The 27,277-nt window shown below is 48.3% G+C and overlaps 1 protein-coding gene across 4 annotated transcripts in view; it reads left to right on the forward strand.

The window, feature by feature from the left end:
• The window catches only part of LOC133219727 (uncharacterized), a 57,700-nt gene extending 31,007 nt beyond the window's left edge, over positions 1 to 26,693 (forward strand). For 2 of the 4 annotated variants that reach the window (XM_061367240.1, XM_061367238.1), the window contains exons 4-5: positions 12,266 to 12,319; positions 24,332 to 26,693. In XM_061367240.1, the coding sequence (XP_061223224.1) occupies positions 12,266 to 12,319; positions 24,332 to 24,460 (183 nt within the window). In that variant the 3' untranslated portion in view covers positions 24,461 to 26,693. The remainder of the gene's footprint in view (positions 1 to 12,265; positions 12,320 to 24,331) is intronic. The other 2 variants (XM_061367239.1, XM_061367241.1) reach the window with 2 other exon arrangements.
• Positions 26,694 to 27,277: the final 584 nt, after the last annotated feature.

Raw genomic sequence — 27,277 nt, forward strand, 5'->3', positions numbered from 1 at the left:
TCATTGTAGTTCTCCACGTGGTGTATCAGCAAATCAAGCTCTTGTCTTCAGCTTAATAGAATGTCATGTCATCCTCTGAATAACATGGCCAGCTCTAAGTATTGTTAGAGGTACGAGTGTAATTATGAGCAGTGGAGTTGGAAAATCTGATTTGAAGGCATGGCTTTTTGAGCAGAGGGACTTCTAGTAGGACATCTTTATAGTGTTCCTATATCTTTCATCATACAGGCAATGTAGCAGCCAGACTTGAGAAGAGTAAGTGTGAAAAGGCATTTTTGTGCTAATTCTTCCTGTCTGCATTTTGCAGGCTCTCACTATGGGCAATTGTGCTAAACAGCCTTTGGGAAGACCCTAAAGGTTAGTGCAACAGTAAACCACAAGAAGCTAAAACAAATCAGACTGCTGTCTCATGATGTGGCTGCTGGTAGGGTTTGAAGTGCAAAGCAGTGGTAACTACTGCTGCAACTGTGAGACTTGCCTGTGCTTGGTCCACTGTAGAAAACTGTCCTGAGTGGGGACACTGGTTTGTTTGCTTTCCAGATGCAACTACCCAAATCATGCAAACTACCGCAAAACTATTCATATAAGTATGGTATCAATGTTTTATTTGATTATCAACTTTTCTGTGCACAGAGGATCTTCATGACCTTGGCCTTGAGACATTCAGGTCTCTCTTTGGACTCTTTCTTCTTTTAATGAGATGACATGAGCTTCTGCTCTTCTCCAGTGTGGTGGGTGAATGAGCCCTCTTGGTCCTAGGACATAACTGCTTGGTAAGCATCAGCTAAGCCAAAATCCTGAACTGAAAAAGTGGAAACAACAAATTGATTTGTGTGTTAAACTTGATGCATGTGTTATGAGCATTGGCACGTGTTATACAGGTTCTGATGTGGATCTTGCAGGCTTTTGAGTCGAAGGCATATTTCCAATGACTTGGAAAGTGGATCCTGATGCACACAATTGAAAACAATACATGATGCCAGCAGTTCTCCAATTAGTGCTTTGGGCACAGCTATAAGGGTTGCTGTGCTCTGCTAACAAGGCCTGGGGAGGTGATGGCCTGCTTCTGGCTCTGAGCTGGTTCATTACTGCTCTCACATAGAGAAGGTTCAAAACGTTGTCAGGAGTGATGTGTATCCTGTGCTGGCACCCAGGGACAAGGAGAGATGCTGAAGCTGAGTGCGTTGAAGTGACCAGAGAAAGCACTGTTTGCTGGGTTGTTTTGTGTCTTGAACTGGGGAGGCTTCCCTGGACCAGCTTCTGGGCCATTTGGAGTCACATGCAGCCATGAGGATGTGAACAAAGAGGGTGCAATAGGGTACTGGAATCCACGAGTACTGATTTCCAGTGCTGAAGGGGACCATATAGCTACTTAAGAGGAAGGACAGAGCACCAGGTGGGGGGATACTGGTGCCTCTGAAATCCTTGCAAGCTGTTCACATGGGTACAGGCCTAGGTCAGCCCTTTTAAAGTTGGTGGTCAAACCCCATCAAAAGCTCTGAGCTTCAACTTACAAATCCACTCATGGACATCCATTTGAAAGCAAACAAATGGTCTCTTGGGTTTGTTAATAATATTCTGGCATGTAATTTCTAATACATTACTTGTTCATGTAAAATTATTTTCATGTGCCCATGGAAACAAATGAGATCTCAAAAATAGGGTCATAGGAAAGGAAAGATGCTAAAATATGCTGTGGGGCTGTGCAGACATGACATGTGCATGCGTGTGTCTTGGGAAGAGGAGTGGGACTCTGTGTCCTGTGTTCAGACTTCGTGGAGCCCAAGCAAGCCCCATGGCTCACTATGTTTGTTTGCTTGTTTGACAGGCTTGTTTTGGCTTCCCAGAGCTCCTTATGCAGTCAGCTTGCATTTCACTCTTCTTCAGAGCTTCTCCATTGCCCACGCATCCAAGTTCTCATCTGAAGATGTGACCTTGTATGTGTTCTGCTGAAAGCTGCCTTTGTGAGTGCTCCCGGCAGCACCAGCTGAACCCAAGGCAGGGGCTCCCATGGGGTAGTGTCTCTGGCACTCAGCTGGAGAGAGGGTGGGAGGCGATTCAGTCATGTTCTGAGGTTTCTGTTGTGAAGGACAGGCCATGCCTGCCTGCCACACCACTGAAAAGTCCTTCCCTCCTTGAGTCCAATGGGTATACCCCATGTTGCCCTATTTTTGGGAAGCTCCACTAACACCAACCCTCTAGCTAAGAATGTGCTGAAAAGGTGCATACTCCAGGTTCTCCCCAGACCAACACACTGATCTCCATTGTGCAGTTACTGTGATGGATTAGATAGGTACAGTGTGGGGTTTCTACCTCCTGAAAAGTCCCTTTTCTAACTATACTCTTTAGAGCAGGCTTTTGGGCTCACAAACAGGCATTCCAGGCCAAGAATTTATACTTTAGAACATAAATACATGATATCAACATCTAAAACATTCACGTTGGCTCAAAACCATGAAGAAATTGGCTTCAAAATCTAGACTTGAAAGAATTTTGACCTTTTTCTTTTACCTTCTCTGCGTACAGCTATTCTTTCCTCTGCCAGGCTGAACCTGTACGAGCATGGAGTCTTCTTCTGGAAATGTGGTGTCCCAGATGCCTAAGCTGTACACTTTTCTGGCTGGTATGCACCAGAACCTGGGGCTTGCACAGAGCCTTTGGAGTGTCTTGTATCACAGTATCACAGTAGGTTAGAGATTGGAAGGGACCTCAAAAGATCATCTAGTCCAATCCCCCTGCCGGAGCAGGAACACCTAGATAAGGTTACACAGGAACGTGTCCAGGCGGGTTTTGAATGTCTCCGAAGGAGATTCCACAACCTCCCTGGGCAGCCTGTTCCAGTGTTCCGTCACCCTCACTGAGAAGAAGTTTCTTCTCAAGTTTAAGTGGAACCTCTTGTGTTCCAGTTTGTACCCATTACCCCTTGTCCTATCATTGTTTGCCACTGAGAAGAGCCTGGCTCCATGCTCGTGTCACTCCCCCTTTATATATTTATATGCACTAATAAGTTCATCCCTCAATCTCCTCTTCTCCAAACTATAGAGACCCAGCTCCCTCAGTCTTTCCTCATAAGGGAGATGCTCCACTCCCTTAATCATCTTAGTTGCCCTGCACTGGAGACTCTCCAGCAGGTCTTATAGGTTTTCCAGTTAGCGGATGGTGTACAGGTAACCTGGCCCTCCCCCTGCTACTGCCTGTGTGCTTTGGGATTGGAGCAGCCATCTGTGGCTTCTCTTCCTCTCTGTGTCCCTGCAATGTCACAGCTGACAAGAGTCTGTACCTTTCATTGATTTGAGTTCTTTCTCTTGTAATATAGCTGTGTGACTTTCAGAGCCCTCTCTTGTCTTCCTGCTTGGAGGGAGCCGTTTACTCTATTGCCTGACTTGCGCTAATGTCTTAACCCCTTCTTGGTGTGCTCAGGGACAGTGTTGAAGCAGCATTTCTTATGTGCTAACAAGGGGAACAGGATAAAGCTGTAAGCAGCAACGTGCCTTCTGCCCTCGCTCTGCCTATGGCAAAAGTCTGTGGGGAGGGAGGGCTTTGGACCCGCATCCGAGCCAAGGCATCAGTTAACAGTCACAAGCTGGAACTGCACAAGTAACATACACTACAGAGACATAAGACGGTATGTTAGACCAGACTGGGTGTTCCCTGTGGACAGCTTTGGTACCAAGGCCAGGAACAAAGCGAGGAAACAGTCACGTTGGCAACCCTGAATTAAAAGCCTTGTCAGCTTTTCCTTAAGAGCTGCTACCATGCCTGCCAGCTGTGAAACTAAGACCCTTCTGTCCCTTCACACCCCTCCCTCCTCCATTCCCAGGCTCTAGTGAGCAGGAGAGGCAAGCCCAGCGTTTGAACTTTGATAACTTTGGCAAGTGCAGCTGAGTGATAGGGAATTAATGAATCTTGCTCCTTCTTTGTATTTGTGCTACTCCACAGGTGCTGGAGGTTTTGGTCATGTCTGCTTGCTACGCAAATGGAGCCTTGCATTCTTTCCAGGCCTCAAAGAAAACCAGTGAGGGATTTGGGGTTGGCGAGGAGTGAATAGATGAACCATCTGATGCACCCTGCAGACCAGCAGACTCAGACCCTGCCAGGCAAACCAGCAGGGGAAGCGGTTGCTGAGCCAGAGATGCACCATGCAGAGTGTTCACTTCCTCCATCCCCAAATTCAAATCAAAGGGATAGTGGTAAAAGTGCCAGGGCAAATCTGGCCTCTTATCTGTGCCTAGGGGGACAGGGCTTCTGTACAGATCCAGAGCGTATCTGGAGACCATATGCCACAAAGGTGACAGAGGAGCAGTAGAAAACCAGTCACCTGCACAGTCTGTTTGCTTAGACCATAACTCTGTAAATTGGTGGCTGTGTTTGCATTAGCTATGGCAGTAGTGTAATAGTCAGTGAGAACTTCAAAAAGCAGCCTGTAATTTAATAACCTTATCTGCTTCCTGCTCCCTGGGAGTGGTGGGAATTCAGACGCCCTGCCAGGTGGCAGACCTTCCTGGCCAGGCTTGGGCTCACACTCTCCTGTAGTGAGCATTGCAACTGGGTTGTGTATGAGAGCAGTCACCTGTGGGATAGACTTGCTGTTCTGCCAGGTAAGACTCACCCCTGGTTCAGGGCCATTTTGTGTTTGCTGTAGGCTTTCACCCCTATCTCTTAAGCAGTGACAGCTGAACCACTCCTAGTAGTGTACAAAATAAGGTGATGAATGACACCATTAGAAGGGATTTTGATAACCACAGAAGTTGGTGCATTGTGGCTTTCATGGTCCACCGTTTGCCGTGTGCCATCCAGGCAGGTCCCTCCCTTACGCTGTTTTGTAAGGCCTTGTCTGGCTTTTTGTTTCGTTTCTAGTTTGAACTTGTTCTCAGTGATCACTTTAGCAATCAGCATTTCCTCTGCTGCCCTGTCCAGAGATGCTAAGTGGTCAGCGTTTGCACTACACGGAGGCCATGGATTCGTGCCACTTGCTGGCAGAGGTGCTGCCTGGAAAACTGGGGCTCCTGTGTCTGATAGAGATGGGGTCCCTTTATGACAGTGTTGAGAGACCAAATGTATTGACGTTTTGAAGGCAGATTGAGGGTAAATGTTGCAAAAGAAGCATTAATGACTAATTCAACTGAATATGAAATAGAAAGAACTTTCTAAAGAACTCTGAAGCTTTTCAGGATATTCCACGGCATTACCACAGCTTACAGTCTTTGGATGCTGGAGTTTGTTTTCCTGGGAGGAGCCTGTTGGCCAAAGCACTTGAATTAGCCTGTATTTTAAAGTGCTGTGAAGCTGTTTAACTTCTAGTGGAGCAGTCTGCAGACTGACAGATGATAACTGTGATTTAAGGCTGTGGGTGAAATGCAGCCCTCGTGATGCTGTGCTGATGTAGGGGCTGGGCAGGGAGCTGGGAAGGCCTGCCCCTCTTGTTTCTCTGCTGTTTATAGTCATGTATGCCTGTGAGCCCGAGCCTGGCTGGGGGGTAAGGTCAGCTGGAGTTGCCTTAGCTTTACAGCAGTAAGGAGGAGCCTGTGACCTTCTTCTTCCACACAGTTTTTGTACTGCAGAGCTAAAAGGTGATGCCAGTGCACTTAGCAGCACTGCTCAGTGCCAAGGAATTTAAACATCCAGCCCCAAATCAACCTACAAAATAGATTGAAAAGGTTTTTTCCTTGTTATCCTCCTAAACCGATTGTGAGGGCAGAGCCAGCTTTGCCCCTTGCAGAGCACCCATAACCGCGTTGGCAGAAGGACAGGAGCTGTGGTCTGGCTCCCTCGCGCTCTGCCACATGGGCATGGAGCACTGTGCTCCTGCACAGGGGATGTCTGTGAAAGCAGAGAGCATTGGGCTCTGATGTTTAAGCCCAGAGGCATTGGTGCTATTGTGTCAGGGAGGGACTGGTAACTTCAGCATGCCCACTGAGCTGGGGCTGGGGCCTCGCTTGTGGGAGCATTGCCTTTGGAGGTAGTCGATCCCCTTCCTTTAGTTCATCCTGTGCTGTAAAATGGGCCCTGCTGAACTGCTCCAGTCGGTCCCATGCAGGTGCTGCTGCTTTGCTTGCCTGTCTGTGTCACCTTTCTCTGGTGTCCAGCAGCTGTGAGCCTCCTGCCCCTGCGGACCCCTTGGCACCACACGCCCCACTTCAAGCAGAAGCCTACAGCCGCAGTGTGCTGCACAATAGCCACTTTGTGCAGTGCCCTGACCTCATCTGCCCACTGCCCGCAGCTGCACTCCTGCCCTGCGCCTTAACCCTCCCTGCGCTCTCCCTGCCTCTGCAGCAGTGCGCTGGGACAGGCCATGATCAGCACTGGGCTGGGGGGGAAGGCTGCGTCTCCTGGCCCAAACCAGGCTCTAGGGGCCAGTAGGGAAAGAAGCTGGGGAGGCTTCTTGCTTTCCAGTGCCTTCCCAGGAGAGAAGGGCCATGGGGCTGTGCTCCCCTGGCCAGCCCTGTGCATGCACCAGGGGTGGCATTGGGCTGGAGCGCACACATCGGCATTGCCTCTGCACTGGCGCCTCCTTCGCTTCCCCCTCACAAGAGGCATCGTATGGAGGGCCTTTCAGCCCTCTGCTTGTTGGGCCAAGGAGCTGCTTCACTGCCTTGCTCTCAGGTTTTTTTCTCTTTATGGCCATCACATCACTGGGCATGGTTTTTCCTCCACATCAGCTTTCTGCTGTGACTTAGAGCAATGTTTCTTTCAGTTCTTTCTGAACAAAGAAACATCATCAGTCTGTTTCTACATATGTATTTTCTGTGATGGACATTCAAGCTTGGTCTGCCTTGTTTCTGGAAGAGTCCAGACAACTGGGAAGCAGACTGGACATAAAACAAGTGTTACAGAGCTGAAGAGACTTCTTAAAACTTGGTCTGCTTTAACCTTCGCATTCTGTCAAGATCTTTAAGATGTCAACGAGTGACAGACACATTGGTGTCTTCAAAGCACTGTGGAGGGTCTTCAGGAAAACAAATAAAAGGCAGACTTCTGGCCTGCTTGATGTTCTTCTAAAAGCCCGGTCTTGAAGTCAAGTGGCAGCACAGTTACTGAAACAAATTCTTCACTTTTGAGATCTTTTTCATTAAACAAGTGAAGATACGTGCAAAATTACTCAGTCAAAGCAAAGCAGATTGTGTATCAGTATGGACCCTTTGTCGTAAATTAAATGGGTTAAGTTGAACTGAGAGTTCCTGTGCTCTCTTGCATGAAATAGACTAAACTGTTCTGAAAAACATAGTAGTAGTTAAACAGCATCCAGCTCTTAGGTTTAAAACTACAACCAGATAATAAGTTAAGATAATAACCCTCCACCAATAGACAGAAGAGCTGTTGCTTTGTCCTGTGGAGGTAGTGAAAATGAAATCATTCTAAAACTGTGCACATAAAAAGCAGATGTAAGATGAAAGGTGTTTATTAGCATACAAGCTGATACTTTGCATTGTACACTGATTTAAGAGGTAGTTCAAACTCTTAAATATTCTAGTATTTAGCTGTGATGCCTGTCTTTAAGCCATTCATTGGCACAGTGGTAAGTACTTAGTTTTGAACTGTGGTAGTGTGACATAGATTCATCCCTCTTGAGAGTTTCACTATTCCTAGAATGACCTTCTATTAAGAATACCTGTATTTTGTGAGTATCTGTTACAATCATCTAGATAATACAGTTTGTATGCAGTAGATCTGGGTACAGGAGCTTGTGCACATAAGCAAATACATGTGTGCAGCACTTAACGCCCTTAGTTAGATTGTTAGTTCATTAGTAGGGTTAGTTCATTACTGCTTAAGTTAGTTAGAGGACTTGGAGCTTAATCAGAGATCTCTGCTAAAGCAAGGCTGGATTAGAGAGCTGTGCTCTGGGGGAAGCAGGGGTGGTGCTTCATCTCTGCTCTTAATGTGGTATTTTGATGAGGCAGCGATGTGCAGCAAAGCCACACGTGCCTGTTCAGGGGTTCATTACCACAGCTTACTCAGTAAATATATAACTCTCCGAGTGATGGTTTCCAGTCCCTGCAACTTTCTTTTGAATCCAGAGCACAGTCCCTGGGTTTATAAACAGAAAGTATTTGTGTAACAGGAGGTGAGACTGGTGGGAGGGTTTTTAGGCTGACCAGATTCTCCTGTTTCCTGGGAGTTTAACCCAAATCATTCCAATTTAGTCTTATTTTTAGAGAGAGACATAACTCTTGTGCCCTCAAAAAAACCTTCAACATTTCCTTAGTCATGTCATTTCCTCTTTTTAAGTAGAGGATCATAAAACAGACTTTCCTTCATGCAAATAACAGTGCTCCAATCTGTAGGTTTCAGCTCTGATGCAGCAGTTCTGTCAGAGACCAACAGGAGGGCCTTTTTAATGGAAATTGAAAACTGAACACTGCCTCTTCTTCCGTTTCCCTTTCTGCAGGTGGAAGAAAGAACCTCAGAAACCAAACCCTACCGTTTATGCTCAGCTTTGCTACTTTCTCTATGACCTTCAGCAAATCTCTGCTCTTGTCCTTGTCATAGCTCCCAAAAGCTAACTCTGAAACAAAACTGCACTTCCAGGTTGGCTTAGTAATTAGGAGCAATCACATAATTACTAAACTGAATGTGGCACCTTTCTTATATGCCATTTCTCCTGCTTTTAGGCTACTGCAAGTCATGTAGCCAAATCAATGTTATTTCAGCTCTACCCTGTATCTGTGTAAATAGGAGTTAATGAGTTGCTGCATCTCCTGGCTGACTTGTGACGTGGAGGTCTCCAGAGGGAGGATGAGGAGAGGCTGCCATGGCAAGTCCCTGGTTGTTGCTAGGCAGCACTGCATTTTAGCTTCCCCGACTGGAAGTCTGCACTCAGGTTTGGCAAGGAAAGGGAAAACCGAGGGATGGAAAACCACACAGAGATGCTCGACTTACTTTTTGTAAAGCATTGCTTTACTGTGCTGGGTGCAGCGAGTGTGTGGCTGCAAGTGAGGTGGAAGCAATTTGATTAAATAGAACAACATTTGATAACTGGCCTTCTGTTTATTCATTTTTAGCTGCAGGATCATGCGGCTGGCTTGCTCACTGTCTGTCCTCCCTCTGTTTTGTCTGCTGTGATGTTCTTGGGATCTTGCAGTGAAGTTGGCAGTGTACAGCACAAATGGCCTTGCTCCACTTCCAGTTTAAACGGAAGTAGGAAAACCCAGCAGTTCCAGAGACTTTCCTCTGAGGCTTGTGCTCCAGTTTTACAGCCTGTGGATAAGGGGATGTCATGTCTGCATTTTACTTCTAAGCTCATCAAGAGGCACACCAAAGATCTCTATTAACTAACAAAAATTGTTATGTAGGGCATTGTGCTCTTGCTGCACATTGTAGCAACAGTGCAAATAGTGGTAAGATCCTCATGTGGTTAAAACTCATTGCAACAGCACTGCTAAAAGTGCACCTGATTTTTCTGCCAGAAATAATAGGGTTTTGGATATAGCTGAGCATGAATTCCTGGTAGAGTTGCTTGGTTGACCATCCATCCAACCATCCATCCATCCACCCATGGGCTAGTTCAAGCTTTTCAGACAGTCTTGGTTGTTGTTTTGTAATTGCTGTCTCTGTTTTTTCTTCCTATGCGTTTTAGTAGAAGGTCAGGATGAGTAAATTTAAGCTCTTGCTGCCTCAGCTAACTGATACATGGGAAATAATGTCTTTTGTTGCACTGTGATGGAGTCACTGGGGGATCTGTGGATGGGACAGGCACTGGACCCTTCTGGACTGCACTGAAGGTAGTGTGCTTGCTCCCTGGCTGACAGGGTTGTGTTTAAAGATACTTCTTCAACTGAGGATCCTGTGATGCTACTGAGGCACTATGAAGTTAGGTGTCACAGCCTTGCTCCATCCTTGAGGGTTCAGCCAAGTACCATTGCAAAGCTCATCTTACAGGAGCTTAGAGAACCTTGCTTAGGGAACTTTGAGTCTTGCCCAAAGTCACGCAGCTTGTAGTCAAATGGGATGCAGCAGGGTATGTCCTACTATAACAGTGCTCTTCCCCTCAAGGATGGGGCTTGAAAACTGAGAATCAGGACTCCAGACTGATTGCTGGACCCTACTTTGTCTCACACATTTTATCCCACCATTGGCCTTGTGGCTTGAGCTGTCTACCTTAACCTTCCTCTTCCACCCCAGCCAGCATTTCACAGCAGTCTAGAAGAAACACTTACAGAGACCAAAGCTTTGCAACACCTTGCAGCTCCTCACTTTGTCCCTCCCTGCACGCCTGGGTTTTGTCACTCCCACCAGGTTCTCCCTCCTCCTCAGTCTTTTCCACTGTGTGGTTGTGGGGGGTCTTAAAGATGGTAACCTCACAGTCAGTACCAGCCTTACAATAGCTGCCTTGCAGCCTGGTTGGGAATGGAGCCCCATGTTTTATAGGAATTCCCAGAGAATGACTTGTTTAGTTGGACAGCCCAGGCTAGGGTTAGTTAGTTCAGCAGTTCCCTTTGTCTCCTTCTACCTGGTTTGTGGGGTCCTTCGAGGTTACAAACCTGGCATGTGAGACCTGGGGACAGAGGCATCAGGCATGGCTACTGTTGAGGCCTTTGATGGATAGCAAAGACAGCATTAGGGATTAATCTGCTGAAGGATTAAGAGAAAAAGCTCAGAATCCTTGCAGCACCTCCCTTCTCTCCCATGCCTGCTTGGCCAGTCAAATGCACTTTCCTCAGGCCCCTAACTACCTATGTACAAGTTTCGAGTCGTGCTGCACTGCATTGCCCTTCTCTTTTCCAGGCACGTCAGTGTGCCAAGGGCTGGATTTTAGATCATAGAACCATAGAATAGTTAGGGTTGGAAAGGACCATAAGATCATCAAGTTCCAACCCCCCTGCCATGGGCAGGGACACCTCCCACTAAACCATGGCACCCAAGGCTCTGTCCAACCTGGCCTTGAACACCACCAGGGATGGAGCACTCAGCTTCCCTGGGCAACCCATTCCAGTGCCTCACCACCCTCACAGGAAAGAATTTCCTCCTTATATCCAATCTAAACCTCCCTTGCTTCAGTCTGAACCCATTACCCCTTGTCCTACCACTACAGTCCCTAATGAAGAGTCCCTCCCTAGAATCCCTATAGCCCCCCTTCAGATACTGGAAGGCTGCTATGAGGTCTCCATGCAGCTTCTCCTCTCCAGGCTGAACAGCCTCAAAGAGGCTGATGGGTGTAGAAATGATGGATGGGTCTCCAGCTCCCTCTCCAAGCTTTGGGTAGCAAGGATGTGCTTATGGAGTGTGGAATGACAGAAGGTGGTGGAGGATCAGGGCTTCTCTCCCCATGTCTCAGCAGTACTTTCTACTGGAAAAATAACACGTACTTTGATCTAAGCTGCTGCGGTGTTCAGTTTGGGGTTTTGTTTTCTTCTGAGTTTCATTGGGTTGTTTGCGTATTCCTTGGTAATGGTTGGGCTCTGTGATCTTAATGGTCTTTTACAACCTGACTCTTTGAAAACAGGCAGGAGCTAGGAAAATATTCTTTATTTCAAAGGCTGATGGAGAAGCTTCTTCCTGATGGGCCTCCATCACCAAGCTTTCTGTCATAAAAATGTAGTTGAAATATTATTTATGGGAAAAACCGTTCTCTTAAAGCCTTGTTTTTTCCACTCTGAGTCACTTTTTGGAGTTTTTTTGAGGGGAAGGAATGATTTTATTCACTTGCCAACTTTCAAAGCACTGCCTCGGAACTGGGATAAAGCTGTAACTCACCTGTTTATTTCTGTAGTTACACACAGTAATTGCTGGTTTAAGGATATCCTGTTTGCGAAGTTGTGCAGTTCATGTGTTATGGCAACTTTAATGGCCCTTGCAGTACATAGCAAGGGGATTTAGGTCCGTGGGCAGGTGCTTTTTACTTTGTTTTTTAATTCTAAATAAGCAAGCATAATGAAAATAGCTGTTAAATAATGAGAACATGTACATTAAAGACACTATTCTTCATGAAAGGAAGAGAAATTCACTCAGTTCAGGGCAAAGTCTAACTGCTAATGGACAGAAGAAACTTCCTTTCAGGCGGTTGTTCCATCTCTTTCTCCTTGGAATGTCTTGTATGTTCTTTCAGATCCCAGGGTGTCAGTCACTGCCAAGGGACTGTGCAGGTTGGGTGGGACAGCCTCAGGTTAGGCCACCTCTAGTAATTCTCAGCCTTTCATATCTCACCTACCCATCCATCCGTCTTGTTTGCTAATTAAATGTTGATGAAAAGAGACTCCCTGCAACCTCCCTCTTTCTGTTCCCTCGTGCTACTTCTACTAACCCCTGGATTCTACTTCTCTTTCAGAAGATGCTGCTTAAGAAGAATTGTGGAGCGAAGACTAGAGTAATTAAAATTCGTGTAAGTTGCCCTTTTCTGGTCCAGTTCCTGCATCTTTCCACATATATCTGAATGTGGTGATTCTTTGTGAACATCTATACCCAGAAGATTAGTTCTGGAGGTTTCCTGTGGCTTGATCAGCTGCATAACAAAAGCTGCTACTTGTAATTTAGGTTAGGTGCTGATGAGGCTAATAATACATTGGCTTTTCTGTTTTGGAGGCTGTGGGCTCAGAGCTTTCTTGGGTGAAACTCTGCATTCCCTGCTGTGAGCTCATACAGCTATGCATAACTGTCCTGTAAGGTGTCATCTGGATCCTTCTTGGCTGAGGGAAGTGCTAATGTGAGGTAACAAGTGGTGGTTGGTAGAGGTGAGAGGTACTGAGTAGGCAGCTGCAGAAGAGGGACTATACCTGCAGAACTGCATGGCATGTGAGACTGAATGATGACAGATGAGAAGGCTAGATTGCTTGGGTGGCTTTGTAGCCAGGCTGATACTACAGTGTCTGAGCATCTCCCATGCTTGAGCACACGCATGCTTGGCAGGGCTAGGTTTGCCCAACTCTCCTGCTTTTAATTTATGCTGCCTGCATCTCTGAGTCTCTGTCTCTAGCACCCTAACCCCTAACTTTTCAGCCAGCCTGTCTCTTCCATGGGTACCTTGGCGTCCTTTTGGTCAGTGCTGGATAGTGCTGTGAGAGATGTGTCTGTGACCTTGCACGCTGCAGCCAAAACCAGTGCCTTAGTCCACTGAGCCCCATCTGATGCTCCCCATGTTTGTGATACACAGGCAAAACCAGGTCAGAATGAACAAAAAAGATATCCTTTGTGATAAAGCTGCTACTTTCATTGCAGTAATTATAGTCTTGCAGGAGGGGTGAATGACAGACCAGGATCCTTCAGGGTTTATACCTTGTCCAGCAGGAAATGGGACTGATGCCTTTATGCACCCAGAAGTGCTTCTCTTTATGGGCATGCTGTTGAGTGCCCCTATCCATCACTGCTTTGTTGGTGAATTTGGTATTTGACAGGAGGAGGAGCAGGTTGGCCTGGCTAGAACCTTGTGGAGAGCTGGATAGTGTTTCTCCAACTCCCTTACATGCCTTCTGCCAGGGCACTTCAGTCCTGTCTTTCAGCAACACCACAGTGACCTGATACTTCTGATTGCACAATTAATCCTGATCTATTATCATCTCTTGTGCTCCTGCTTGGATTGTTTTGACTAGAGCTGTCTCCTCCTGTACCCTGTGAGCTCTCCCCATACCATGCCTGTCCTTCAGACCTACTGACAGTCTAATCCTGCTGCAATTAGTGCAACTCGTTTATCACCTTCCTTTATGCCTGTCCATGTGCTTCCACTATTTTTTCCGGGTGTTCCTGGATTTGTAGCTATTTTCCAGTGCTGCTTGGTGTCAGTCCCTGGGGTTCCAGTGATGCCTCAGTGGCGCGGTTTCCTCTGACACCTTGAGCTCATTATTGCAGGTACTCTTGTGTCCCTGGAGAATCTGAGAGGCAGAATTATCCCTTTGCTCCCTGCTGAGCCAATGTCAGCTCCCACTAAAATAAACAGCAGAAACCGAGAGCACACCATTCTGACAGATGGCACAGAATCCATGCTTCTCTGGCCAACCCTGCCAAGCTGTGACAGTGCATCTCTATACCTGAGCTGCTCATGTGGTTTCCATGACAATAGCATATGATACTTCACTGCCTTTTGTTGGTCTGTCAAGGTGGCAGAGTCATTAGGTAAAGGACCGTTTTTGCTTCCAGTTTTCAAGTGATTGCAAGTGCCTACTTTAGTATATCTAGCTTAGGAGGCAGCAGGTCCCTGGCAGAATACCTTGCTGAGGTGCCTCAGCTCTGGAAGCAGCTGAGAGAGGTCAGTACCTCTGAAGGATGATGCTCTGCTCTTGTCATATGAAGGGAAATCTCAATCCAGCCACTAAGACATGCTTGCTTTCTCCCTGTAGTTCTGCTGCTGGATAGAGTGACGGAGAAAGGATTACGCTTATTGCCTCCTTTGTGAGGATGATGATGGCAGTGACCTGCTAGTAACATCAATGAAGTATTTTCATCCTGTCCTTGCTGAGGACAGTGTTTCATAGAGTAGTGAGGTGGGGTTTTGCTTCTCCATGTGCTGTTTTAACACTGAGGTGTCACCTTATCACTGTTCCCTTCAGCTTCCCAAGGGGCAGCTCAGGTGGTGTCAGGCTACAACCTTTCTTCTCATTCAGCAGTTCTTAAGAGGGATGGTAGGACAGTGATGTGACGAGTCTAAGAACTTAAACAGATTAAGGCAGATTAATAAACTTCCCAAATGTCCAGCAGCACAGTTGTGTTGAAATGTGTTCAGGAATAGCAGCTGTGCAAGGGGAGGGCCTATAGTGAAGGGAAAATAAATGCTCAAAAATAATGCTCAAAAAATCTTGCTTCTGTTTCCCCCCAATAAAGGACAATAGGAGAATCTGCCTCTCAGACAGAGATCAGTTGGAGGTGACAGTGTGTGTATGAAGTATGGACCTGTACATAGTAGATACGTGTAGCATAGCACATGTCACTGCAAGGGGAGGGGTTGACATGAGCCTACATGGGTGCTGCACGGTGAGGTGGGCAATGCGTGTGTGCAGACCTGCTCAGCTGGTGTAATGTGTGTAACTGGAAGCAAGGCTGTAGGTGTGGATGAGGTATTTGAGCATCCAGAGCATGTTTGCATGGTTCAGCTGGGTGTTGCATGGAGACACTCCCTTAGCACTGGAAGGATGTGCTTGTGCTCACAGGTAACTGCCTCTGCCCTGGACCACGCTTGGTCAGCTGTAGCCAGCTCTGGAGGCAGAGACCCATCTTCCAAAGTCTTTCTGTAATACCACAGGTTTTCAGTTCTCCAGGCCCTTTTACAAGACACCCATCTAGTTCTATTCTTGTTCTTCCTTCACAAATTCCTACCTGCAGTCTCTGAATGGGCTTATCTCAGCAGGAGCAGCAGGTGGGCACAAGCCCCTGGGTATCTCAAGAGCTCTTGTTGGAGCAGGCAGAGAGGGAGTAAGGATTTCAAGGCCAATCTGATAACCTGGCTGATCAGAGAGATGTTTTCTGCTATGTAAAAAACAAAATAAGAATTTTAAATGGGAACGTAAACCCCTTGTGCTCTTGCCTTGATCTTATCAATGTTGAGAACGCCTTCTGCTTGGACAGAGGCCAGATCCCTGGAATGACTTCCCTGTCTTATATCTCTTGCATCTGCATCCTAAAAGGCCACTGCAGAAACATGCTAGGTTTTCTTCTCCTAAAATAAGGGACCTTTTCAGGTTGGAGCTGAGCAGGAGATACACTGACCTAAGCCTTCTTGGCAGATACCTGAGCCATTCACAAATGTAAAGCAGGCTAGGTGAGAGAGCAGTACTGGTGCAAACCTCTCGTTCTGGCCACACAGCATGAGGTAAAGGTTTCTAAAAAGCCAGAAGACTGTGCACATACACATATGTTGCCCCTTCCATCACAGGCTCCCAATGTGCTTTGCAAGCACTGCTAAATATAGCATCCCAGAGGCAGAGTTAAACTGAGAAACCAGCACTTGCCCAAAGAGACAGTGTGAGGAGACCTGAAGTCTGGACTTTGATCTTCACATGTCTTGAGCTGTGTCTTTATTTGTACCCTATCATGCAGTACAAATGTCTCTGACATTTCAGGCAGCAGAGATCCCAAGCTGCAGCTAGCTAACAGTTTGTCAAACTGTCCTGGTTGTCCTTAGTGTGCCTAAACCTGAACTTGCCCTTTAGAAGCAATGAGAGAGACTCATCTCCCTCGCTGATAGCATCCTTGGGTTACTTGCTGTGCAGAGGCTGCTCATTGAGGCTTTAACGTTCCAGTTCCCCGGGTGGGCTCCTGTCTCCTGTGGTTAGGCACATGTGTGCTGAGCCCAATCGAGAAGGTCCTCTGCTAAGTGAGAGTATGAATGTCATTAGCTTATTGAAGGAACAAGGTCCCCCCATGCTCCCAACTCAGCCCCTGAGCTGCCCTGCTCCTGCTGAGGGTCTCTGCAGTGATAGCTGGCCCTGGAGAACCCCAGCCATTAGTGTGAATAATTCCTGACAAAAGACTTTCTTTGTCCAGAGTTTCCTCTGGATCCAGTGTAGCCAAGGTGGGAATGCCTCTGTCTGTTATAAACAATCCCAAGCATCTGGCTCTAGACATTCTTTTATTTAGCATTGCTTTCATTAGGTTTCATGGCAAAGGCTAACTAGCCTTCAGCCTGTCCATAGCAGCCAGAAGAGGGGCTGTCATGTCTCTTTTTCTGCTTCCTTAAAGGATTTTTACTGCTGCCTGCTTTTCATAAAGTCCTGCTATGTGTGCCCTTGCACGCGTTATTTCATGTAAGTGCTTGCCAAAGGGATGTTGTGGGATCACCAAGAGCTCCATAATCCAGACAGCATTATGAAAGTAGAGAGTGGCTGGTGAGTCAGGAGGCTGACATCCTTCCTATTCCTATTCTCAGCACTGTCCTTGCTTTGTGGTCAGATGTGGGTTACGGGTCTGGTTTAAGAAGGGGGGTGTGGAAAAGGGGTAGAAAGCAGTTTAGGGCAGAGGTGCAGCCCAGTGACCAGCTGCTGCTGGGGCAGCCCTGGGTGTTGGTGTTGGTGGTGGCTGTGGCTGGCAGCAGCATGGTGCAAGGGGCTGGGAAGTGGCAAGGCATGTTTCTGAGAGAGGGGGACAGATTTGGTCACACCTGGGTGGTAGAGCAGAGAGAGAAGGGTAGGAGGTGGCAGAGGGTCACGGTGGCTGTGCCTCTGTTTTCCAGCAGAGCTTCGAGTCCAAGATGGCACATCAGGCATGTCTTTTGCCAGTCCCACTGCAGTTGCTCCCCGCTTCCCTTTGTTCGTGTGTTTGTGGGAACCTGGCACCCATTCCCTCTCCCAGTCCCCAGAGCTGTAACCCTCTTTTCCCACACACCTCTCCCATAATACACCTCCTTCCTGCACTTGGGGGCGGTTTGTCCAGAGGCAAGCGCACTGCGTCAGCGTGTGTTTGCAGCCTGCTCATGCCAGGGTAATTAATACTGGCTTTGCCGTTTTAATTTGGGTTCCCTTTCAGTTGAGGCACTCAGGTTGTCCTGGCCTCATCCAAACTAGAAGCTGCACATGCACAAGTACGCACCACGCGCCGGCTGTGTGAGAAGCATGGGAGCTGGGGCTCATGCCCTGAAGGGAGCAGGACTGCAGGCAGTTGATGCTGATCTCTGGAGGGACACTGTTCCTGCCACACAGGGACGAGAAGGAGGAGAGGAAAAGGTAGTGTCACTTAGGTACACACTTTTGACTTAGGGTCAGGTTGTGCCTTGCGTGTGGGTGCTTGGAGCTCCTCTTGTGCCCACTCTTCATCCCACTCAGGCACACACAGACCTTGTGGTGTGTGCAGGAACTGCTGCAGGTGTGTTTAGGGAAGCACAGGCCCTTGTATCAGAAGGAGAGAAAGTGGGGACAAGACAGCTCATGAGTAGGGGCATGTGGGTTCATTCACTTGTTCGTAAGAGATTTGTGTGGCCTTCAGAGCATGTCCTTCACTGGGACCCTGGAGCAGTGAGTTCCTCAGGTTGGCCAAGGACCACTGACAGCCTGCCCCTCTGAATGACCCATCTGTCCCTTTTCAGCATGCAGCCTCCTTCCTTCAGGTTGTCAGGCTGGCAAATCAAAGCTTGCAAACAGCTTTCTCAAAGACATGTCTCAAAGATGTGTGAGAGAGGAGATGAAAGGCTTAGCTCACTGGTGCCAGCAGGGACCCATAGCTGAAACTGGCTTATTTCTGCTTTGGGGCAAGTGACCAGCAAGCATCTGCTAGGTCCTTTGAAGCACCTTCTGAAGAAGCTCGGTGGTGTCTGTCTGGTTGCACCTCTCTTAGGTGTGGTAGTTGCCATCTGACAACTCTGCACACAGATGTGCAGACGTTTGATAGATTCTTAAGGGGTTTCTTTCCTTTCAGAGAGGAACAGTGATGTGTTTGTAAACTGCTGAACTGCTCTCTGCAGTGTGGTTGCGCAGAAGGAAGTTGGTATTGGGCAGCCGTACGCTGGGGAGGAAGGCAGCCCTTTCAGCCTTATAGGGAAGGGCAATGGAGAACCCAGGGAAACAAAGCTCACTGCAGAGGTTTTTTGTTTTCCTTATCAGAACAGTGTTTGGAGTTGAGCCTTTCTTTTCTCGGAAGAGAAGGGAGGATAGTCTTGAAATGAAATTCTGCTATGCTGTATCTTTTAGCTGAAATTAAACTGTATATGAACCTGGATGTGGAGGAGAGGCTTCCAGGAGGAAAGGGGCTTGCCTTTGAAAAGTTACTCTTTTTTGCTGCTCCAGGTCTGTGACTGGAATAAATTGTCAGAGGCCCTCCAGGAGTTAAGGAAGCAGCAGTTAAATGTGAATTGCTGCTCCACTGGAGGAGCTGGTCCTGCTTGTCAGCCACTGTTTCTTGAAAACCGCCTGCAGCAAGACTGTAATTGAAAGGAAATCACCTCTCATCGAAGGTCCCAACACCTGGATGGTAATTAGTTCATCCTGGCTGCCTGGCTGGGGTGTACTGTCACGGTTTAACCCCAGCTGGCAACTCGGCACCACACAGCCAGTGGGATCAGGAAGGCAAAAGTGAGAAAACCTGTGCATTGAGATGAAGACAGTTTAATAACTAAAGCAAAAGCCATGCACAGAAGCAAAGCAAAACAAGGGAGTTTATTCACTACTTCCCATCAGCAGGCAGATGTTCAGCCATCTCTAGGAGAGCAGGACTTTATCACACCTAGCAGTTACTTGGGAAGACAAACACCATCACTCCAAATGTCCCCCTAGTTCATATGCTGAGCAGATATCATATGGTGTGGAATATCCCTTGGGGCAGCTGTGTCCCCTCTCAACTCTTTGTGCCACTCCAGCCTTCACACTGGTGGGGCATGAGAAGCTCTAAGTCCTTGATTTGATATAAACACTACCTGGCAACCATAAAGATCAGTGTGTTATCACCCTTACTCTCATACTAAATCCAAAACACAGCACTGTAGCAGCTACTAGAACATTTCTCTATCCCACCTGAAACCAGGACAGGAGAAACTGAGGAAGTGGCGCAATCAGGGCCATGTTTGGAATATAGCTAGGAGCAAGTATGTAAGTCCCCTTCCCTTGCTCACAGCTGCTGGTTTCACACATCAGAGTTGGAGTGTCATCAGTTTCTTTTCTAACCACCTGGCAGGGGTGAGTGGAAGGAGAATGAAAAGTGGAATTAAAAGCAGTGTAACTATAAATGCTCCAGTATGGAGTGTGACAGCCTTTACACTCTCTGTGACTTGCCTGAGTATCGGTACTACCTCTGGCTCTGTCTACTCCTGGGCAAGGCAACTGTCTCAAGCAGGCAGACATCTGTCTTTGCCAAGGCTCTTTTGGGAATTTATTCCTTTCCACATAGGGCAGTGGTGGGAATCGGATGCGCCTTTACAACTTGCAATTACATGGTGCCTTTCATCCCAAAGGACTTTTAACAAGTGAGTCTGCAGACTGCAAAGGGATCATTCACCCACCACTGAGAGGCATCTGCCACTGGAAGGCAGCATCCTTCAAACAGAGCTCGACAGCATTTCCCAATCAGCAGGGCCCAAGGGTAGGAAAAAAGAAGGGACTCCTGTGCTGGGTTGGCCCTGGGTAAGGGATGGGTTGGCAGAGTGCACAAGCTGATCTGATTTTGAATCCCACCAGGATACTAGAGCTCTTATGAAAGAGGACCAAAGAGTATTAAGCAGGGCTTAGTTTTGTATCACCCCTGGCACACCACTCCCTTCTAAGACATTGTTGTGTTAGGTAACTTCATTTACCCCTCCTGTGGGGATTGTCATTCCCACAACTGAAAGCATGCTTGGAGCTGTGCTCGCTTCTGCTTTGTCCGGAGAACCTCACTTCTGTGGAATCATGAGTCCAAAATAAAGTTGTTTCACAATCTGCATTTGGGATGTTTTCCCAGACTTCGCAGGGGTAAGGGATGGGTTTCTAGAAGGAATGTGTGTTTGTTTCAGTAGGCTTATGCTTTACCTGATTTATCTTATTCCTATGTACTTTTTCCTTGCTGATATGTACAATCATGTTACTGATGGATTTATGAAGCAGTTGCCCATTTCTCTGCTTCCTGAGGGCTGCTAATATGATTGAAATCCTGCATTTCTTCTGTGGTGTTTAATCTCACTGGTCTTCTTTGAGGCACCTGCATCCGGTCGCTATCTGTACCATCATCTGTTGTGCTGCTTTGTTAATGTGCTTTAGATATGCTTCAAGCCTGGCTGCTTATTTACCACCTGTATTCAGTGGTGGTAATGCAGTTGGTGACAGGTTTGCAAGAGTGTGCATGTAGGTGGGTGTATATGGAGGAAGAAGTGTGTCTGTGTGCATGCTGACAAGTGTACGTGGTCTGCACATAGTGTAACCCAAGCTAGGTCCCTTAGGAGCCCCTCTAACTCAAATGAGGCATGCAATGAGGCAGCCCAGGTGTCTGCAGGTACTGGAACTACCTCCTGCTCTGGGCAGTTGTATAGGCAAGTGATGAGCTGTGCTGCCTTGGACTGTCCCCTGATGCCCGTGGAGTTCAAGCCCTGCTTGGCTTGAGTTGTGACATGAGCAGAGAAGAATTGTATGAGCAGGGGCAGCTCTCCTTTGGATTTCCAAGTCACGAGAAGGTCTGTGTGTGCACAGAGGGATGTGGACGAGTGACCCGAGGCGTGTGAGAGCAGGTGAGCGTGTGCAAGTGAGCACAGGCACGTGTGACAGAGCGTGTGCACCCTCCTGCCTGCAGCTGAGTGCTCGTGTCTCGGGCCCTTCTCCAGCTGTGTAAATACATTGCCTAACAAACTGAGGGCTCTGGTTAATGATTGCCATTAGCACAGGGCCCATATTAGGCTCCATTTTGTGCGAGTTACCCAGCTGACTGAATGCCATTAGAGTGAACGCACCGGCCTTTAATGTCAAGTGTGGACTGTTTGCGCTCTGAGGAGCCTCTGCAGGAGCTGGTCTGGGGTTGCTCAGCAGGGGCTGTCAGGCAGGTTTATAGCAAGCTCCCTGGAGCTGCTGCAGCGGCAGCAACCACTCTAACAGCCTTCTGTAGTCAGAGCGATACCCTAGGCATCCCAGGCTGGCACTGGGCACCCGAGGGGAAGAGCAGGCTAGCTAGGACGCTTGCCCACATTACAGAGAGGCAGCTGGCCCAAGTGATAGGGTGGGAGGAACGTTTCCCTCTCTGGCAGCCAGCCCTATCCGTCTTCTTTCTGGGAATACATGTACAGAGCTTTGCCTTGTGCTACTCATCAGAGCCAGACCACCACATGCTGAGATCCCAAATGGTGTCGTGGACTAAGCCAGATCAGGTCTGGTCATCTCTAGAGCAGGATAAGGCTCCAAAGGAAACATGCTCTTCTGCAAGAAAAGTGTGGAGAGATGTGGAGCTGGTGCTCGCTCTTCCTAGCAGTTACTGCTCTATCAGTCACGGAGTAGATGCAAGGCAGACCCATACTGCTCAGGGTTATAAATCACTGCAGATTGGTCCTGGTGTTGCCATGAATTAAGGTGGTTGCATTACTGCATCCTCCTGTTACTGCCTGCAGGTCTCTTCTCACCCTGCCTTTGCCTGCCATTGTGGTAGCTGTGCTGTTGAAAACCAGACATCATCCTGTGGCTGCTTGAGAGGTTCCATGGTGAAGAGGCAGGGTTGGTGCAGTTTGAGCCTTACTTGCAGCTCTCTGACCAACTGTGAATCTCTGCATCCTCCTATGTCTTCTCACATCCCTGTCCTTCTCCTCAGCCTTTGTTCTCTGCCCATGTTCCTTGCAGTACCTGGGAAAGCTCTTTGCCCCATACACTGTCCCAGAAAAAGGTCCAGAGAGAAACCCCAGGGCACCTTCCCATCCAAAGCCTGGTGGCTTTTGGGGATGACTTTTGCTTGTCCTCTGGACCCGTCCTTCCCCAGCCTCTTCTTCATCTGCTGTGTGCCAGAAATGAACCCATTCAGCTGCCTTCCCTAATCCTGCCTGGCATTTCAAAATGGAGGGGACTGCCAGGTTCTTTGTTCCCATTCCCTTTTGGCACTGGCAGGGGACGTTCTCTGCTCTGGAGAAGGACAAATGTGCTGATTTATTCTGCCCCTTAGCTTTGAATAGGGGTTGCTATGTTACCCTTCAGCTCTGAGGCTTGCCAGAGCACACACCATATATAACCCCACAGCAGGTGGCTATTGAGTAAAGGCCCTTAAATCTGCCTCTCTTGTTTCTTATGCTGCTGGCCAAGGTGTCAGGGGGATGAAGCAGGGCATGATTTGCTGGCTTAAAATCCAGGCACAGATGAGGCCAAGCACCATGTTGGCATTTTCCATTCTCAAGTGCCCATCTTAATTGGCAGAGGAGGTACCAACTAGGCAGGAGCATGCTGCCCATACTGGCTTTTAAAGAGGACCTTTCTGACATAAAGGGCTTATGGGACCGAGCTATGATCAAGATTCTAGAGGCAGAGGCTCCCGGCTCCTGCTGCAGGTGACTGCAGCCCCCAGGGCCTGGCTTGGCCACTGCCACAGCTCCCTCTAATTTGAGGTGACTGGGTGAGCCTGACCGTGTGTGTTTGTGCTATGATAACAAGTGAAAACCCAGCCAGGGCGGAAGCAGGTGGCATCAGAGCATCACCTTGCCGTGCCATTTTGTGCTTGCAGCTGTCTGATAGACCTGACTTTGAAGAGCCAAAATGAACCTCTGTCTTAGAGGAGACAGCAGAGGTGGTAATTGTTCCTAAAAAGCCCTGTTATTTGAAGAGCAGTCCCCTAGTGCAGGCTGAGCAATGGAAACCATGGGGTTTGCTAGGAAAAGTCTGGAAGAGGGAGCAGGGAGGCACATAACACCAGAGCCCAGGTCAGATCTCTTATCTAACCTCCATGAAAACAATGGTAAAGCCCTTCCCAGCAGTGATGGAAGTGAGATGAGGGTGCGGGACGTCTGCATGAGTTTCTGAGCTTCTGAACTTCCCAGCGTGTGGCACTCACAGTAGCTCATCCCTATCCCTGGGAAAAGAACTCTATGGGATTATGATTAAATACTCTGCTGGCCCATGAAGTGGTGAGACCTCATCTCCTGGCTAAAGAGTGCCTGTGAAGCAGCTGCCACACTGGTGTTTGTGCTTGCCAAAGAGAAGAAACAAAACAGTTCCCAAGAAGTAGAAGGAAAACACTTCCTATTTAACAGAGCAGAATCGCTTCTTTGGTGCTATAATTCCTCTGGGATCCACAGGTCCTGGCAGAGCCCAGGCAAGAACAGCATTTCCCTCCTGTCATGCACTGCAGAGAGTGCACTGATATTTCTGGCCTCCTTACTCTGGATCTGCTCTGAACACTGGGAGCAAAAGAGGAGAGAATGGTCTTTGGTGGCTGGTACAGGGGTACAAACCAGGCTGTAAGGCCTTCTGGTGGGATCTTTTCCTCTGAGCATCTCTCAGCCATTCCTCATTGAACCCTGCAGTCTGGAGCCAAAACTCTGGGGAGTTCAGTGTGCCTAGAACTTTATAAAGAAGAGGTGATTTGTAAACCCTTATGGGACAGCTGTTGAGAACTAGGACCCAGAGGACTGATTTATCTCCCTGCTCTAAAAGTGTAGCAGATCCTCCTTCAAGGCCAAGTGAATCTGAATTTGGTTTTCCCATGTGATACTGTCTGGCAGTGCTGCTGTTCCGACTCTGGGACTAAATGCATCATGGATATACTATTTCACTTACTGGCTGCAAGTGCAATGAGTCCTAGGCATGTGGATCCCAGGGATCTCAGTCCTGGAGGAGGTGGGATAGGCATGCTTTTTTCTCAGTGGGTAGGAGTAAGGACACAAGCAAAGAGCTTCACTGCTTATGTTGCACTTGCTGCAAGTACAAGCATGACCTCATTCAAGGAGGTGCAATTGTGCTAGAGAGGGATGGGACCAGCACTCAAGGCAGGAACTTTACCACTTGCAGCTTGTATGAGCACTGACTTAATCCCTCTTTTTATTCCCCGGCAGAGCATCAATGGAGGCTGCCCGCCACCCCACTTTGTCTATGATCCATCCACCTTTGCCTTCCGTTCCCTCAGCACCTTGAAGCCGCTGAGCCCGATAGCTCCGGTGGAAGAACCGTCATGTGCCTACTGAAGGAGTTTCTCCAAAAACCTCAGGAACTGCAATCCAACCGCCTGCCTGGCAGGGAGAAGGGGAGGTGGTGATACTCAAGGGGATGGGTGGGAGAAGAAGAGGACATTGACACTTCTTTGCAGTACAGCTTTTCTGGCAGCAGGAAGCGTATGGCTTTGCAGCAGTGCCTGTTTTCCTACCAATGCCATATGTGAATAGTGGCAAAGGGAGAGATTTTTGTCTTTCAGGGCAAAACAATCCAGTCAGGTCCAGAAACTGGCAAGGGCAGCCACCAAGGCAGTGTGAAACCTGGGGATGGTGGTGGTAGATATCTCCAAGGGGTTCAGGGGCTAGTATGGCCTATATGGCAGCAGGGACAAGTGGTCCACGGGTGTGAAACCAAGTCCAGTTTCCCAAGGGTGCCTGTGTCTACAGTGCTTTGCTGTAGACCTGATCTTTCTCTCACTCAGAAGTGAGCTCAGGATTGGAGACAGAGGCTATACAGGACTGCCTGCAAAGCAAGAAGATCCCTCTCTGATATTGCTATAATTGCATTCACTTCAAGCTCTTGTGAATGGAAGACCCTTGGAGGGGGTGCGGAGAGGTAGCAGGCACATCTAGCTGTGAGTTCCAGCTGGTCTGCTGGCAACTCAGTGATATCATCTAAAAGGGGATTGAAATGAGAGGCATGAGCCTCCCACTTGTAGAGTAAAACTCTAGAATGGAAGGTCTGTGTTCAGCCACCTGAGAAAACACAGCACCCACCCTCAGTCCTCAGCATTATCAGAGAGAAAAGCTTGGGGGTGACTGTGTGCTATTGGGTTCCTCTCTGCTGAGGCTGTGTTCTGGAATACGCAGCACTTCTCCACAGCATTACCCTGCTGCCCTAGCATGATGCTAAAAGTAACTGCTGTTACCAAACTCAACCAAATCTAATGTCTCCAGCAAGCTTTCCACTCCCCTGTTATGCTGTCTAGTAAATTCAGGCACACTTATATCAGTGGAACAAGTATTCCCAGATATAGCATAGAGTGGAAGAAAGAGGTCTCTGTTTTGTGGCCACTTAGTGGTAGGAGAGGAGTTCCAGTGAAGCTATGGGACATTTCTCCATACAGTCATAAGGCAGTTGGGACCATGCTGGGCTTTACTGCCACTGGAATTTGACTAGGATCTGCCCTTGAGGTGTGTATGTGTTCTGTGCCACAAGGCAACAGCTAATAGAACAAGGTTTTACCTCTTCTGGTGAGGCAGAGGAACAAGGCATTTCCCCTTGCTGCACTTGGCAGAGAGAGTAACCTCTTTGTCTAGGTGCTCCCCACCTTGAGCCTCTATCTTGCTGAGTGCAAGGGGGAGTGAGCAGTTTACTTCTTGCTTGGATCAAGAGGTACAACTGTGAGTAAAATACTCGGTTTTAACTCTGCTGCAGCGGGGAGGTCTTTGATGCCACTCTGTGGATGAGACCAGTGGTCAGTCCGGCTGCCACTAAGAGGCTACACAGTGAACCAGCACTCACTGGTGCTTTCTGGGCCCTTCACTGAGACCCCTGGGGAAAGCCCAAAGGCCGTGGAGCCCTGGGGACCCAAATCCTCATCTCTATCCTCCTCCCTCCCCAGCCGCCTCTCACACAGACAGGCAGAGCAGCTGGGCAACGCAGTGAGGGAACATCTGTCCAGATGCTGACCCAGCTCTTCCTGCTCTTTGGCTCCAGGCCACCACAGCTGGGCCACCCCCAGCACCAGCATCACCTCCAGGGGTGTGCTTGCTTTTGTTGGTGAGGTACCTCTGGCAGAGCATCGTGGCTCCCTGCAGTAAGTCCCTTTCTCCAAGAAAGGCCAATTCCTCTGCTGAATCCTCCTGCCCCTATAGAGACTCTGCTTGTCTTGTTTTGATGGCACACCTCTGCTTTTTAACTGCTGCCGATCAACCTGACCAGTGCAGGACAGGAAGCATTGGCCCTTCAGACCAAATCCCTGTGCTCAGGACATGTGGTCCCTGTCTCAAGAGCCACGTTCCCCATGCAGATGGCCCTTGCGTGGCCCCAGGCTTTGCTCAGCAAGAGCTGCTGAGGTGCTTGGCCCCAGAGCTGTGTTTCTGCCAACCCATGAGTGCTGCCAGCTGCCTTCCCCAGGTGGGAGCACAGGGATGTCCTGCCAATATCGATGCCTTTTAGTACTTTTGTAACTTTTCTTGTCTTTTTGAATTGGAAAAATAATTAAAACAGCAATGAAATAAAGTGTAACAGCTGCTATATTCACACCTCTGGTGGGTCTCTTGTTTGCTACCATCTAGGTCTTTGTGGGCCAGGGTATAGGAGAGGATGGAGAAGAGTGAGCTATGACACAGCACTTCCAGTCCCAAGCACTCCCAAATCCCAGACCTGCAAGAGCATGGAACCAATCAGCTAGCAAGAGCTTTGAAAACATGAATACCCAATTCTTTGCATGTAAGAGGAGCTCCCTGTGCAGCTGCTTCCTTTGAGGCTAGCCCTGATAGGATTGTATTGATTGGCTCTCAGTAGTGCTTCCCTCATCAAGAAGGTGCTTTGGCTATTGAGTGACCTGCCTATTGCTTGGGGGTTGAATGTGACCTGGCTGGAGGTCTCCATTCCCCCAGAACAGAAGGCTGGGTGACCACACAGCTGGTCTTCAGCTTGCAGTTTTAGCCTCAGCGCATCTTGCATCTCTATCCCAAGATTCTCAGCAGCCCTTTTGCTTACAGCCAGAGCACTTGTGCTCCTCAGTGGTATGACTGTAGCCATCACCTTCCTCTGGATCTTGCTCCTAAAACTCCATCTCAGGTACTTGTAATGTGCATTCCCCACCCTTTGCTATCTCCTTG

This window comes from Neopsephotus bourkii, unplaced genomic scaffold, assembly GCF_033783945.1.
Source record: "Neopsephotus bourkii isolate Nb327-2 ecotype Australia unplaced genomic scaffold, CSIRO-AGI_Nbou_v1 NB_1373, whole genome shotgun sequence".
Classification (NCBI taxonomy): Eukaryota; Metazoa; Chordata; class Aves; order Psittaciformes; family Psittacidae; genus Neopsephotus; species Neopsephotus bourkii.